Source organism: Melanerpes formicivorus, unplaced genomic scaffold (genome assembly GCF_026170545.1).
Source record: "Melanerpes formicivorus ecotype bairdi unplaced genomic scaffold, bMelFor1.0.p_v2 SCAF_8, whole genome shotgun sequence".
In the NCBI taxonomy this organism is placed as follows: Eukaryota; Metazoa; Chordata; class Aves; order Piciformes; family Picidae; genus Melanerpes; species Melanerpes formicivorus.
Window position 1 is genome coordinate 12990945 of NW_027142360.1, and position 17113 is coordinate 13008057.

General features: G+C 43.3%; 1 protein-coding gene across 1 annotated transcript in view; it reads right to left on the reverse strand.

The window, feature by feature from the left end:
* Positions 1-5187: 5187 nt before the first annotated feature.
* The window catches only part of CREB3L2 (cAMP responsive element binding protein 3 like 2), an 85637-nt gene continuing 73711 nt past the window's right edge, over positions 5188-17113 (reverse strand). The window contains exons 9-12 of the mRNA XM_068142175.1: positions 14055-14154; positions 13735-13861; positions 12874-13099; positions 5188-11947 (exon numbers count right to left, since the gene is read on the reverse strand). Coding sequence (XP_067998276.1) covers positions 11872-11947; positions 12874-13099; positions 13735-13861; positions 14055-14154 — 529 coding nt within the window. The 3' untranslated portion in view covers positions 5188-11871. The remainder of the gene's footprint in view (positions 11948-12873; positions 13100-13734; positions 13862-14054; positions 14155-17113) is intronic.

Sequence of the window (17113 nt, forward strand, 5' to 3'; positions counted from 1 at the left end):
GGTCTGCAAACCAGCACGAAGCTCTACTGAAACCGCTGATACCTTTCCCATGGAGAGATGGGACTTCAGCTGAAAGTCCCCTGGTGAGCTCTCAGGGAAATCAATGTCCAGTGGAAGTTTTCAGTTTAAGAGCATGTCACAACTATTTTCTTTTTTTTCCAGAAAGAAACAAAACCATTTTGAGGTGGAACTGTCAAAGACCGGTTCAGACCTAACCTAACAGCTAGCTTCAAGGATGAGGAGCAGTGCCACAAGCTCCTCTCTCATCTGCAGTACCCTGGAGCTTTTGGTGGCAGTGAAAACCGTATGTTCTGTTGCTATGAGAAGATGCCAATGGCATCTGCAAAAAAATATTTTAACTGTGAATTAATCTTGCACTTGGAGAGCAGAACAGTGTGCATCATCTCACAGCTTTATTCTTTTAGCCTTTGCTCTACACGAGAACAGCTCTGTGGCCTCTGCCCCAGCCAACTGCTCTACCTCACCTAGATTGTCTGGAGCAGAGCCTAACAGCTAATCAGAATCTCCTACCCCTGCCTCCAGCAAACATCCACAACACTGAGCCACATCTTCCTCCAGCATAAACTCTGTGATAGCTCCTGCTTGTCAATAACCATTTCGCCCACACGATCACAATTACACTGTGCTCTGGGATTACCTGTTTTCCCTCTGACTGCTGCAATTTGCATGACTCATTTGCAACATGAAGTGCTACATCGACTTCCTAGGCTTTTTTCTGAATATGAGCAATTATGAGAGAATCTGGGGCTGCTGAAGGAAAGCCCTGCTTACACAATTACACCTGTGGCAGAGCTGTCAATTCCTGTGGTTTGAGAAAGGCAGCGACAGCAGAAACTTTGTTAGAGCATCACGTTTGCTTCAAGATGTGGCTGCAGACACAGAATAGAGGAAAAGAATAAAAACAAAAATAGGTTTTTAGCATGTTTTGCCAGTATCTGGCATCTTCATGTTGGCAATACAAGAATTCCCATGGCTGGAACCTCATTTCTTAATGCCAAGGACTGAGTTGTTGGGTTAAGAGGAGCACCTTACATCAACTCCATCGCCACTCCCCTGCTCATCTGGGAGAGCTGACAAGCTTCAGCAGGTGGGAAGCTCTTTTTCCTGGGTGGAAATTTCTCACCATACTGCATGCCTTGAATAGCAGCATGGATGGTGGGAATGGAAAAGGAAACGAGGAGAAAGGAGGGAAAACAGCTTTTTGAATTAAAGCCAAGGGAAGGAGATTTATTCCATTACTCACACTCCTTTTTAATCCCATTCTGAACACTCCAGTGTGCATTGCAGTAAGTTTTGTTCAGAGTGAGAGAAACTAAAAATCCTATTCCTAGTGGTAAAGAAGTGCATATATGAAAATGGGGGTGGGGAAGAAAGAGGTGAGGCAACTCTACTTGTTTGGTGTGCCAGGCTAGCTGGTGAGAGGTCAGTCTTCTTTGAATGCTCCCTATTCCTTAAGGTCATACAAGATTCATCCTCAACCTAGCCTCCAAAACTCACTCTTGAGGAAAACATACAAAAAGATTTATAAACATACACACAAGCTTTTGCATCCCCCCACATTTACTCTTTTTTTAGGCTTGTCTGAAGCTGCAGCCAGCTTCTCTTTCCAGATCCAGTGCTGATAGATATGCTCATGAAAAAAAAATAAACTAACTTCTGGTCAGCGCTTGAGTTCAAGTAGAGCACCATTTCTGCTTTGGGTAGATGGGGCTTCACATGGAACAGCCTGCCCTCATCTCAGCACTTCACCCTGCAGCTCAGCCAGTGCTGGCTCTGATGTGAGCTACTGCTTTCTGCTACATTCTAATTTTTTATATCATTTTTCATCTATTCCCCAGCACTGCTCCCCTTTCTGCACGTAGGCTGCCTCAGCTAGAAATATGCCCCGCTTCCTGTTGCCAGGGTGTTCAGTGGAGGTGACAACATGGGCGTGATCCTGTCTTGAAAGTGCCTGGGTGGTGCCCCATCATAAATGCCACGGATCAAACCCAGGTTTTTGTCAAACAGGTTTAAAAAAAGAAGGCTAACCAGAACCTGAGCCTTTCATTAGACAGTCCAACAGACGTGGGATTATTCTGCAGTAGTTATCTCTCCTCAGCTGTATCACAGCAGAGATAAGGGCCAGAACTTTTAATTTCCTCCTCACTTGAGATACACAAACAGGGAATTTTATAACAATGTATAGAACTTGTGCAATTAAAGCTTAAGATTAATTCAATTATAAAAAAATAAGACATACCTGGCTTCTGTGGGGACCGTTTGAAGCCCATAGGAGACAGCACCAAGAAAAAGAGAAATCAAATCAATCACTTTTTGAAGTACAAACCGGAGGGAGACAAGATGCACAAGCGTTATTCATTCAACACACAGTGAAAAAGGCTTTGGGGTTTGATTACTACCTCCTCTGGATCACTTTGCTTTAGTTAATCTCAGCGTGCTCTACAGAGTGTAGGAAGCCACCACTGGCCTCATTTCACAGACCAGGATACTGAAGCATGGAGAGGGGCCAGCCAAAATCATCAGCATGCCATAAACAGGACCAGACCAAGCTCACTTCCTAGGTCCCTATCCAGCACTCTCTCTCTCTATTTGGCATGGCTCCTGCAGACTTTTTTTTTTTTTTGTGGCAAAGGTGCAAACTTTTGCTCACTGCTTCTCAACTCCAAGATAATAAGGTCCTTATTTATAAAACACCCAAAGCAGATGAACTAGAAAAAGAAGCACCAGTGATGAATCTGCCATGAAATACCTCCACGGGTGGCAAAGTCTGTGCTCTTGTAAAATAGGCACAGAAGCAATAGCTAACAGCAAAGGGTGAAGACTTATTATCCCAAGCCACATCATGGGAGGCATTGCAAGATGCATTTGGACACCCTTCCTCCTGCCCTGCAACAGAATCAGCCTGAGAAACAAGTACCAAAATTGAGCCTTGCATTCAAACAGTAACATGCTTGTCAAAGAACAGCATGTACTGGAGAGTGATAGGTAGTGAGGCTGACAGCTCATCACCCAGCACTTCTCTGTTGTATGTGGGCTTCCTTTTTAATCACAGACTCCCCGCAGCACTGCCTGCTGCGTGATGCTTTAAGGGTAATACTCAGACCCAAAGAAATTCTTAACCAATTGTTAATCACCAGTTGGTGTTTTGTATGCTTGGAGGAACTGAGCTCAGCTAAAACTAAGCAGAGGGTGACTTCCTCAATCAGTCGCGGTCTATTGATTTTCCTCTAAAAATGTTACATATGGGTTGATGCTGCTAACGAGTGCCATGGATCAATAGTTCTGGCAAGTGAGATTGCCTGTTTGGAAAGCAAGGGACACTCAGGAGAAAGACAGTGGCTGCAGTAACCTCTCAAATTGCGAGAGCAAAGGAATGGGATGCAGGGCTTCAAGGACAAACTAAGGCCCTTCTCCTCCCACCTTCCAAGAGAAAGCACCCCAGACTTTCTTCATTCAGGTACAGAAACTAAATTGTGTGAGATGCTGCTGTGACCAAGGCAGGTTAGGCCTTGGTGCTAGAAGTGGGAACCACCTGGGAGAGCTGCTCTATAGCAGCACTGCATAGAGGCTGTGTGTGTGTGATGGGACAGGCCAATAAGACTGCATAAGGAAATAAACTTCTCATTCCAATTTTCTTGTGATAGTGCATGGTGATGGACAACAAAGCCAATCTTTTTGTGAACCCAGCTCTGCACTAGGCTATCCATTGCCAAGTTCACTGGATGGCCAGCCATGGAATCATCAAACTGGAAGAAATTAAATGTTTTATTTCCCATATCTACTCAGAGTAGCAAAGGCCAGCTGCCTCTTGCCTGGATGCTGCTTCTGGGCTGTGTGGCATAATTTCAAATGTTTGTTCAAGCAAACTAGCCACCCCTGAGTTGCTTCAGATAGTGTCAAATGCTCAAGATAGCTCAGAAGACATCTCCCACAACATCCTTGAAGCTAAACTGAGGAAGTGTGGTCTGGATGATTGGGTAGTGAGGTGGATGTGAACTGGTTGAAGGGAAGAAGTCAGAGACTTGTGATCAATGGGACAGAGTCTAGTTGGAGGCCTGTATGTAGTGGGGTCCCTCAGGGGCCAGTACTGGGACCAATACTGTTCAATATATTCATCAGCCAGCTGCATGAGGAAACAGAGGGCACTGTCGGCAAGTTTCCTGACAAAAAACTGTTTGGAGTTGCTGTGCAGCCATTCAGCCAGACCTGGACAGGCTGGAGAGCTGGACAGGAAGAAATGCAACAAAATTCTACAAGGGCAAGTGTAGAGTCTTGTACCTGGGAAAGAAGAACCCCATGGACCAGTATAGGTTGTGGTCTGACCTGCTGGAGAGCAGTGTAGGGGGAAGGGCACCTGAGGGTCCTAGTGGGCAAGATGACCATGAATTAGCAATGTACCCTTGTGGCCAAGGACAGAGGCCTCCTGAGGTTTATTAGAAGGGCTGTGGCTAGTAGGTCAAGAGGTTCTCCTCCCCCTCTACTATGTCTTGGTGAGGCCATGTCTGGAATAGTACGTCCAGTTCTGGGCCCCTCAGTTCAAGGAGGACAGGGAACTGCTTGAAAGAGTCCAGTGCAGAGCCACAAAGACAATGAAGGAAGTGGCATATCTCCCTTACAAGGAAATGCTGAGGGACCCAAACCCCTAGAAGCCAAAGCAGAAAGAGTTCTTCTAAGAGTTTACTTCAATTAGTTGCCAAGTGTAAAGTCAGAGCTGGGAAAGCCTTTACCTTCCGGGGGGCTATTTGGTCCACAAGAATTAAGCTCTGGCAATGTTCTAGCAGACTGGTATCACTAGGCTGAAGCTCATGCCTCCTAAAGCATCAGCCTTCTTGGGTCTCACTTTTATAGAAAGAGAGTTTAATAGAGTGGAACTGTATCACATAGTTGCACTGAAATGCCATTATCATCATTAAATGCCATCAGCCTTCACCTGATTTCCACCCAAATACTGACAGATCAACGCCTCCACTAAGCTCAAAAAAGGGATGGGGCAGCCAGCTGCAATAAAAATCCACCCCTTGCTTTTAACCTTCTCTGTGTAGCAACATGCAAAATTCATGGGGTCCTGCCATATTGAAGACACATGTCACACCCAGTGCCACTACTGGGAAAGCCAAGGGACCCAATCTTTATCAAGCATCTGGAAAGCAAACAACTTGTACTAACTTTTTCTACAGAAAATATTTATTTGCAGGAAAAGAAAAGCATAACATACTTAGCTACATACATGTTCAGGCTACAAAAGCAGGTAGTCAGTTCTCTCATAGAATCAAGTAGACAATTTAAGAAAGAAAGCCCAGCAATTTCTTCCCACCGAATGAGCACGCTTGCAGTGTGAACGCTCGGGTGGGACCTCCTCCAGATGACAGCACTTGTACAAAAATAGAGAGGAAACTGAACATGCATACAGAGTTAAGCAGACTTATGGCAAAAAAGAACAGGTATCTGCTATCAGAAGAGGTCTCAATGCAGTTCACCACGGAGTTTAGGGGGGTGTGCTTTCGCACTTGTATCATTGTCCTTTCATCTTAGATAGGTTTAAATGTTCGCACAAGCCCATAGCATATACACATGAACAAAAGGAAAAGGAAAGATCAGCTGAAACGCCTTAGGGGTGTCACACGCAGAATGACTCAGTGTCACAAGGTACTGTTTTGCAGAGCCCAAGGCAATGGCTTTGACCCTTCATGAGGGTACCAGCAGGTAATTTACCCTTGAAAGGCCCAGGGAATCTCAAGGAAACTGTGATGTACTGAGAAAACAGGAGAGCAAACTGCTTCTCCTCCATGGCATCTCACTGTGCCCCTGGGGCAGTTAGGGCAGTAGAGATCCCAGGGAAGGGAGATTATTAGGTCTTCTCTCAGAAGAGCAGCTCAACAAATTGTGTTCCTTGAGCTGTCATCTCCCTGGGGCCATTTTTTAAGGCTAACTTACAGCATTGGGGAAAAAAAAGGGGGAAAAAAAATAAGCTAGAAAAAAAAAGCAGCACACATTAAAGGCCATAATTCTGCAGAACAAACAAGAAAAAATTACCCCCAAAATACAACAAAGCCTAAAGCAATAACTATTACTTTTTTTTGTACCAAGACAACACTGTCCTACAGAAAGGCCAGACAATTTATGCATACACACAAAATAACACAGTGCAACAACTTTCAGCTGAAAATTGTTAATGGGACAGACTTCAGACAGCAAGCCACGCAACAGCTTTACAAGTGCTCAGTGATGTGGAATGTGGACAGGTTTCTGAGAGGAAAACTTTCTGTTGCACCAAGTGGAATGTGCTCTGCGTGTTCAGGTAGATGCCTTTATTTAGTAATGCTTACTTACTACATTAAAAACAAACAAACAAACAAACAACAAAAAACCCCCACCCACCAACCAAATCTGCAGGTGCAGAGATACACACATGCTCACACTTGTTCCTGCTAACTGTACAAATGAAGACAGCAAGCCATTACGTCAGCACCGTTGAATTAAAATCTGATATGGCAAAGTCAGAGATGAGCAGAGCTCTGATAAAAGAAATTGATTACCTGCCTCTGCTTCTCCCTCTCTCCCTTCCACTCCCTTAATTATGGGCTGCCAAAGTTCAAAAAGATTTTTACTTGCTGGTTGGAAGGGAAAATGGCATAGACTACAAAGGTCAGATATACATAAACAGGACTGCGCAGTATTGAAGAGTGAGGGGAATAGTAAACCTAAACCAAGGAGGGGGCTAATGAAAAAGACTGTCATTGCTGGTATAGAAGGTTTCCCTGTGATGTCACCTGCCATGTCTTTCTTTTCTGTAAGATAGGACTACAAACCTAGATTTCCCCTGATTCATTCTCGTCTATTCAGTTCCAGCTCTTGGAGAAAGCATGGAGATAGGCTTTAGGGCAGAGAAGAGACTGCTGGCAATAAAGAACATCCAAACTCCATTTCAGCATCACAAAAGAGAGTTTCCTGAAAGATGAACTCTTTTCTAAGCAGAAAGTCAATTCACACATATATAATACCTTGGTAAAGCAGAAAAAGGTCAGCCATGAGAAACAAATGGCAGTTTTCCTCTCAATCCTGGAGTCCCCAATGGATAACTGATCACCTAAACAATGCAGTACTAACTGGAATCACACCCTGAACATACCCCTGAATGCCCACTGTCATTTAATTTGCCATGAAAAAGCTACAATATCCTGATCCATTGATTGAATCCTTGCTTCTTATTTGTAAAGACCTTAACATGCAAGCCAGTTTCTTCATCATTGCAACCCTCAGTTGTTTATCCTTAACACTATGGTGCAAAGCAGCAGCGCATCACAGCACTACACTCCTCCTGTAGCATAACTTTTGTAGTTACAAAGTAATGACCTACCATTTCACCTTCAGAATACAAAGTGTTCCCTTCCTAATTAGTGACTTCAGAAAGAAATATTTTAGTCACCAAGAGTGTAAAAATATTCCATATACTTCTGTTCTTAGCTGCGTGGGTTTTGTACAATGGCCTCTTGGCATTCGCTAGAATCTAGAGCCCAAATACTCAGTGGAAATCCCTCCCAACGTTGCAATTAGTACAATTCATTTACTTGACCTACATTCTAAATGTGTCTAGACAGAATTCACCACTGTTAGTTTGGAGAGATGGGAGTGAAGAGGTGGGTTGGTTTCTTTAGCAAGTGAAAAAAACCCACCAAAAACCAAACCACCAAACAAAACCCAAATAAAAACTACCAACAAATAAAAGCTTTTAGATTAATTCTTTAGCCCTATGTTAGAACAGAGAAGAATAAATTGAAATATATTGCTACACAGAGAGATGTGGAAAAGGCCCCCTGCCAGTATAAATCAGACCTGCACCCTCCAAAAGTAAGTGAGAAGTGTGCTGCACTGTATCAGCTGGGATCTGGCCTAAGAAGCTCAGCCTTATCCATTACTAGCCTGTGCTGCTGAAACTATTGAATGGTGTGGATGAAATAAGAAAAATGCAGCAAAGTAGTACAAATAGCCTGGGGAAAAGAACTAACATTATCTACACACTGGTAACAAGATTAGAACTGTGACATGCCCTGTGCTTGATACTTTTAAAATATGGATATAGAAAAATAATGCCCTACATTCCTTTCTAATTTATCTCCCTAGAAGCAAAGAGCTGACAGATCTAGACATGCTTCAAAGCCACAGGCCAAAAGGTAAGTTTAATAGTGTGTATAAAATCATGCTGACAAGCAGCATAACGTTACAGCTGAAGACTCTAAGGATCGCTCAAGTCCTCTAGTGGAAATGGAAATTAAGCAGCCCATAAAACCTTTGCCTACCCTGTCCATACAAGCACATGATTCCACAGCGCCAAGTCACTGATCACCTGAAGAAGTATACTGGCAGAAGGCTAAGATCTCAAGTAAGATAGCTGAGTTAATGAAAAGCACTTACACTGGCATCCTCCCCAAATACCGCATGCTACTCCTTCCCTGTGCCCTTAACACAGAGCACTTACATCTGCCTCTCCCTGTGGTCTGAAGTGCATTGACATTCACACTTGGGTCACCACTGGACCGCTGAGGCTGGCAATGCAACTGTATGCATCCTATCTCCTCTATCCCCCTGCTAGGTATGTAACACTGGCATAAACTACCTCTGGAGACAGTGAGGTGCTTGTTGCTTAACAGCCTGGGGGAGCAGTGATGGCAGGAGATTCTTTGGCCCCTAGGATCTAGCAGAGAAACCTGTTATATTAAGGCCCCTGAAGAAAAATGAACACAAACATACCAAAGTGAAGCAAAGTTTTTCATTACTATAAAAAGTAATATTTGATATAATAAATTTCTAAGCAATGTGCATGCTAGGTCAAGAGATTCCCCTAAAGAGTACCTAAAAATAATTTAAAGGATTACACAGATTAAGACTACAGAAATAGATTACCAAACAGTTACAAGAAAATTGGTGCGGCCATACTGGCTTGGGGGTGTTAGCTCAGAGGCCTGTGGCCAGTTTAAAATGCTCCAAATGAGAACACAAGTATCTCCCAATCAGATTTGAACTAACACGCCCAAATCAAACGAATAAGAGGGCAAAGTTTTAATGGTGACTAGTGCAATAGGGTTTGGAGAAAGGGGAGGTTGTTTGGGTTTTGAAATCTCATCTGTCCCTTAAGTATTTAGAAATAATTCAATTCTGGTTTTAATACAGTGAAGTCAGCTGCAGCTGCAACGGGAGGTGATTGACCCAAATGCATCATCTCAATGGGCATGAGCTCAGGCAGAGTGGCCTCCTACTTAAGCACAGTGCAAACAGCAATGTTGTGCTTGATGGCTCGAGGCCTCTCTTGCAGAAGACTTAGCCATTCAGTTGCCCTCATCAGCTGCTTTAATAAACAAGACCATTTCAGGAATTTTCAGAAAGATGGCCTTTCCCAATTACAGCGACCAGCCATATGGGAATGGAGAGGTCAGTCCCACCTTTCTCTTGTCACTTTGCTGACCTCATGTGGCTAAGCAATGCAGCCATCCCTTGCAGCAGCCACCAGTGTCCATCATGTGAAGCATTAAATATAAAAAACAAAAATAATCATCATCATCAAATCATACAGAGACTGGAATGATTCAGAGGACTCAGCAGGATCACTGGGAAGAGAAAGAGGCCGAGCCACGCTAAGAAGAAGGGAACACTCGCAAAATAGGCTACACAACATCTCTCCTCTTGTTGCCACCAAAGACTAAATAATAAAAAGGCACTTGAGTAGAGGAAAAGAGCATTACCTAGAAAGCATGTCTGTACACCAAAACTCATTACTAACTCATGGAGTCAGGCACATGTTTCACTGTCACTAATGTGAAACACCTTCTTAAAATGGCACAGTAGGGACTGATCCACAGCCCCCTGGAATTCATCCGATTCTTTCCATTCACTTCACTGAGTTTTGAGTCAGGCCTGAGGGTGGTGGATAGGGTGCTGAAGGAAGAAAGTCTAATGGGAAAGAACAAGAAGAAAGGAGCTGGTGTGGCAGCCCCTGCAATAAAATACAAATCCAATATTTTACAAAATAGAATACTTGCAGGAAATCTCTACTGTACATGGTAAAAAAACCTACTTGTAAGGCTAAGTTAGTTTCCCCCTTATTTATCATTAGGAAAAAAAGTTAAAAAGAGCTTCCAAATTCTTTATGATTTTCTTAAATCCACTTCTGGTAAAGTAGCTATAGTAGCCTGCTGAATTAGGATTTTCACATTAGATCCATCCTCAATGGAGTCTGAATGCCCTTCTGTAGTGACCAGATAAAGCCTTGCTCAAATCCTGGAGTACGTTCAATTGTGCCCCTGCAAGGGCAAACTGCAAGCACAGCTCCTGCAAAGGCATGTCCAGGGCACTGAGAGAGGGAGTGCCTTAAAGGCAACAGCTACACAGGACAGAGAGGAAACAAAGCACACAGAAGAGTACTGGACCAGGATCAGACCTGATCTTGGCTTTTCCACTGGACTTGGGTCAGTCACTTCAGTTCCCTATGTGCCAATCTTGTCCCTCTTTTGCCTTGTTTCCCACCTACCAGTCCCTCATGTCAGAGGCTGTCTTGCCATACATTTAATGCAGTATCTACCGCCTCCAGGTCTGAATTGTGCCTAGCTGGGGCTACCTATATCCCTTATCTTCTCAGCTAAGCAGTTGGTCTAATAACACATCTCTGGAAAAGGAGGTAAGAAAAAGGTAAGACACATGGCTTTATTTTAGGGCAATTCAAGTCTTGGGGAGGAAGTGGGTATTTGGTGATACATGTGTGTCTGATTTCAGAGTCTGTCCAGACCATTTGCAGGGTTAGGGAAGCTCAGTTCTCTTCATTGTGACTGGCTGAATAAAATTTTGCAAAGCTAATAAATACTATTTACAACAGTAACAGGAAGATGTCAAGGAAAATAAAACATAAGACAATCTGAGACCAGGTCTGCATGAGAAATTCTATCAATGCATCTGGAAGCCAATAAATTAAATCCATATGGTCCTCTCAAGAGGCACTTCTGGTTTGAGCCTTACACTGATTTAGTTTGTTGGGAAGGAACTGATTTCAGCTAAACAAATTAGCCCTAAGCAGACTACAAGACATCCATCCAAAGCATTGCATAAATTTAACAAAACCTGCTTTCTAAACAGATTTAGTTAAACTACTGTAATTTTCCCACACAAAGTGTGACATGACAGCAACTGATCTTTGCTTGAATTCCACGAGGGTGGGAGCATAAAAAGGCTGGAAGGGAGAAGAGAAAGAGCTAGGGGAGAACAACTCAGCAGCATCATTGCTCGCTTCTCTTGTGCCTGTGCTGCTAATTCAGCAGTATCAGGGTCCTTTCTTGTCCCTTCAGTAGAGGGCTTCATGCTTCTCAGTCCCCACAAAAGGTTTAAGTGCTGTTGAACAGCAGGCACAGAGCTGTGTCTAAATTATGGGCAGAATCACACTGCATCTCCTCTTTCTTTCAGTTACCTTCTCCCAGGAAGCCTGTCACCCACATGCTCCCATCAGTTTCGGTATTTCACTCTTCTACAGAATGTCTCTGTGCTCAGATTAGGATGTGTGGCTGCAGGCACACGCACACACCCACCAGTCACCGGCACACTGCTGGCATCATCTGCCATTATAATTCAATCCTGCCCTTACAGTATTACAGCCAGGAGAGGAACAAAAGCAAAGACAACGACTGTGTGTGAAGTGAGGAAGGGAGTTACAAAGACAAGAGATCCCAGCTGCAGTCACAGCCTCACTAGTCAATGAAGAAGTTGTACTCCCTCTCTTTTGTGCTTTGGTTCACTGGGGATGACAAGTTAAGGGGACTTTGGTTGAAAATATGTGGGAAAGGGTAGTCGAAATAACAGGCTTTTTTATTTTTAAGAGGTGGCATTGACTCTTCTATCTATTTCAATTATCTTCAGTGTTTCATTTCCTTCTAGCTCGGAGTTGACTCTGCAGGGAACAAGAAAAACCAAAACAACAAAGGTTAATGCTAATAGTCATTTTAAAAGACACATTCTGTGTGAACGGCCTAATGCTGAAAAGGTGCTCAGCATTTACCAGGTGCTTGTCAGTTAAGTATGGCAACACACTGAACTGGTCATCTCTTTGGCTCTAGGTATAACTGAACTCAGAAGGCATGCCTGGGGTGACATGGCTCATTCCAGCCCTCAGGAGAGCACGCTACCAAAACAAATCCCTCTCTCCACTCTTTGTTGTACTTTCTACTGCTTTTTAGCAGAGATAAGACTGGGGCCAACAGAAGAGTGGCAGGACAACAAAAAGTAGAAAGCGGAAGGAAAACTCTACACGCACATTTAAACCAGTTAACCTTTCTCTTTGCAGAGGCTCCCAAACCACACATTATCCTGGCCAATAAATAAATAAACATTGTGAAAGAGCTCTGTGTTAAGTAGTTCAGATAACTTTACAGGTCTGTCTCTTAAGACTGAGTCTTGCAAACTTTTTCACACTAATGCTTTGGTACAATCAGTGCTGTGAGAAGCTCTAGCTCTTCACATCCTAACCTCATAGAAATCCCAGTGAGTCACAGCCTTATACATCCACTCAACTGGCAAAAGCTTATTCCTTTAGGAGACAGAAGTAAGTGCTTAAAGTGGATAGGCACAACTAAAAGGCTTACAGGGGTTAGGTTTCTGGCAGAACCACTGAGCTTGGTAGCCATACTACTACAATATTGTTGCAATCACTTCTCCAAAATAACAATAACTTTACCTACAAGCTCTCTAGAGAACAACCAAATTCATAATTTATGTTATGAGTACCATAGATGAGCCCATAGAGTTACTGCTGGCCTCCAGACACAAATGACAGTGACACTGAACACCCATATGACAAGCAGCCCACCATGCACTCACCTGTGCTGCTGCAGGCCCAGCAACACTGATTTCTCTAGCATCGTCTCATTGGCTATTGTGAACTGCATGATATCATCCTGCTGTGTCCCAGGCATGGCTTCCAGGGACAGTGCTGTGTATTTCGAGGAGTCTGCTTGCCTGTCATTGCGATCTGCAAAGGAGATCGGGCTTGACGACTCCTCTAGTTGGTGAGGCTCTTCATATATTAGCAGACTCCTTGACCTCACTGCATACAAAGAGATGAGAAACAGGCATCTCAGAGAACAGTCCTGGTTATTTCAGGAAATGGAAACTACCAGAGCAGAAATAAAGCTGCAAAAGCCTTTTCATAGTGATTAATTGCTAATCTGATACCTGAGGAAACATATCACAGCAATGGTCCAGCTCTGAATTACTCACAGAACAAGACCCAAATGAAACAATCCCTTTGACAATACACACTGAAGGCATCTGGTTCATTGCAGGTATGTAACACTTTCTACCCAGTCCTTGGATGCTTTCCCCATGCTGGCAAGGGATGCACAAGCTGATATTAGTTCTGTGTTTCTAACAGTATGATCATTTACTGCCGAGTAGAAATCCTTCTGCCTTTTACAGACCACAAGCTTTAGTTTCACAAACAGTAAAAAAATCTGCTTTAAGCAGAAGTTCTGAACACACTAATGGGGAAAGGCTTTGCCCATGTCTGTGAAGTCTTCTGCCATCAGAACTGCTTGCCAAGCCATCCTTTGAAAGACAAATGTATACCAAGGAAGGGCCCAAAAGCAAGAGGTGCTTTAGGAGAGAGCTAAGGATGGGAGTGGAAAACAAATGCTAAAGTACAACCAAGCTGGGAGCAAGACTGGGGTAGTTGTCACTTACCAATGGAGTCTGTGTAGGACTCTGGTGAGGAATGTTGCCTGGGCAACACCATCTTTGTAGCTGAAGGATATGGCCCATAGGTTTGAGAGAAGCTGCCAAAAACTACTGCAAAGCACAGCACCACCATCTGCCAAAAAGATGATGCAGAAGGGGTAAGTGCAGTAACTCTTGGCCCACATGCACACATTAACACTAAAAATCAACAAGTTTTCCAAGCTGAGAATTTGCAAGAGAGGGGCTTTGAAGGACAAGGCATATGCCTTTAAGCAGTGGAAAGAGATTCTCATTTCCCTACAATTCCCAGTTTTAGGGACACTCACCATAAGACAGGTCCCTGTCTGTGTGCTAGCTGCCTTACACGAACGGGACACCCTCCCAGCAACCATGGCTTGGAGTCTCTGCAACTGCTGCAGAAGTGTTCTGGAAAGCAAAGACAACAGACAAGCATCACACACACTGATCACTACATCTACTTGCTGGTCAAACAGCTTTTTGCTTCAAATTCTACACCTGGCAATAATACAGCATTTATGAAAGGGCACTGATAGTTCTCTCCTTGAAGTTAATAGCAAAGAATATTTTGAACTTTACAAAGTTTTTGCCTGTATTAACATTGGAACTTTCAAAAAGATCTATGCCTTTCCCTCACTGATGTCCCTAAACAATTACTTCTTTAGTACTTTTCAAGAAAGCTCATAAAGAAAAATTGTGTTTTCAGTTTTTCTACAAGAAATGATTCTGGTAAGTGTACAAACAACTGAAAGTGCTCTACATGCAAGTGACTGGATGCACATACAGCCTGATTCACTGTCATGAACATAGCAGGAGTTTCAGCATTAGAGAAGGAGCAGAAGCAAGCTTGTAACTGCTCTAACTGGTGGCAGAGCTACCCAGCTACCTCCTTTTTCTGAAAGCCTGAGGTACAGGGGCTGGGACCATATGCTGGACCACTTTCAAAGAGAAGGCCTTAAAGTCAGGCACAGATTTCATTTCTCTAATTAATTAATTAAAGAAAGCACTTTACTGCTGTTTGCAAAACCTTCCAGGAGTTGTCAAAAATCACAGATGCTTTAAGTGGCTGCTCTGTGTCTGAGTTCCCACCCACAACAGCAATTCTCTTGTGGTTTGAGTTGATAGTCCTAGACTAGAAGGGTATTATTCCTCTTTCTGGCTGTATCATCAGTTACTGCAGACAGAACATTAGTCATTTAAATGGAAAATCATCTCAAAGTATGCTGAATACAGTATTTGCAAAGCTTCACAGTAGTTTCCATTTTGTTTTCATTAAGGCTGTCCTCAACAAAAAGAGAGCATGATTTTGTACCAAGATGTCAAATTTGCTGTTTGTTTCCAACTTTACACTTCTCCTGTAAGTCTCACAATCCTACTGCAGAGGATAACGGCCACAAAACTCCAGGAAATAGCTTTGGAGCCTGTGACGTCAAATGCTAAAGCAAGAGGCAAGGTCAGGATGTCAGAGAAAATAGAAGGATTATTTTAAGATCAAACTGGCTAAAAGCTAATTGTAGGACAGACCCAGAGGTGCCTTCACAGCTCAATATACACAGGTCTGCCTATTATTATAGATTTTTTTAATCATCATTGCTCACTGCTAATTAGGGTTTAATGAATTCAAGGACTTCAGGAATGCATTCTGAAATGAGCACAAGGCATTCTCATAGCACAGATTTATTTGGGCCAGCAGATCCTTCTCAACTTATTAAGGAAGGATATCTTGCATGCTCTTGAGAGCATGGTTTACTCTGCAGCTCAATAGTTAAAAAAAGAAAGTGAATTCATCTAATTCAGTCATTTATTCTCCAGAGACATCATAGGCAAACTAAGAGATGAAAACACTGTCCACCACATAAATGAAACCATCCTAATTCCCTGCTCCCCTCTGTATTTCTCCCCAGTTCCTCCTGACATCTACTACATAGCATAGGTTACACAAAAACTTGCATACATGGTACAGTTTCAGCAGAGAACATGCTGGATGCAGTATTTTCACCATATGCAACCAGCTGTGTTATACAGCAATGTCTTTTTAACCCTATAATATCTGTGCTATTATAGAAGACTAAATCTTTCCCCTGTTGCAGGCCTGAGTCACTGGGCTTGACACAGAACTGCTCTGCAGAGCAAGGAGAAAGAAGCCCTTCTCCTCCTCCCCCAGCTGACCATTCTTGCCACTTTTTGTGGAGCTGTCAGAGAGAAAACAGCTAATGGGTGGTGAGGAAGCCAACGGGTAAGAGGCAGATCTCCTCATTTTGCTCACCTCTGCCTTTTTGTGTCCAATTTAAAATGCATGCTAGGCAGAGTGGGCCCAGGGAACTGATTCCAAAACACTCTCTTTTTGGAAGGTGCAGTTAGGCAGGTATTCTGAAGACTACTATACAGACAGGAAGATTCATTCCCCATCTTATTTACCCACTATCTTCACATAAAATGTCTTTCTCTTTCAAATCCCTTATCTATTTGAGTACAGATACCGATGTCTCAACAGACAAGGACTCAGTGTTGGCAACTGACAGGCTACAGGTGCATTTTCAAACTGAGAGCAAGAGCCATGGCAAGAGCAAGAAACAAGTTTGTTCAAAGATGATACCAGTTTATCCTGCCTTCACCAAAAGGGGGCACTCCTCGATGCTTTTATTCTCTATTTCAACTGGAATGGTGGAAGACTGGATTCTGAGGTCAAAAGATCTTCTTTCACATGCAAAAGATGCATTCATTGTTATTGGATTGCTGTAAGGATTACCTGGACTAAGAGAAGAAAAAGGAGCAGCACCGTGCTCTGGAGAACAGAGACATAGGTTGAACTAAGATGCTCCCTCTAAATAGCAGCAGGAAGGCCACGAATGCTTTTAGTGAAACACACTGCCTATGGCTAAACCCTAACAAGAGAGAATGCAATCCCAAAGCAGTGTGCATAAAGGGATTTGCACTCACAGGGATTATTTTCACTGTCTGACACATTTCCCAGTGATATTCAATTAGAGGGTCACCTCTGTAGGAGGTGTGAACGAGCTTTCACGCTTTTTGCTGTCATGGGAAGCACCTCATAAGAAAGCTGTAAAGTGACTGAAGACTCCTGCTCTCCCTTCCACATGCTGCCAGCAAATCCACTCTGCCTGTGATGTCTTGCTTTCGTGTGCATTCACATAGTCATCCTCAGAAAAGCCCCCTTCACTACCAAAGTAAAGAGCAAGTCAAGGCTTCCCCTTTGCTTCCAGTGACGCTTTGATTAAGGAGAAAAAAAAATTGTCACTCCAGGACCTAGCCACCTGGGGGGCTTCCTCAGTTCAATGTTCATGTTTAAAATGCAACATTGATTTAAACAAAACAAAAGACACTTTCCAGGGGACACCAAACACTG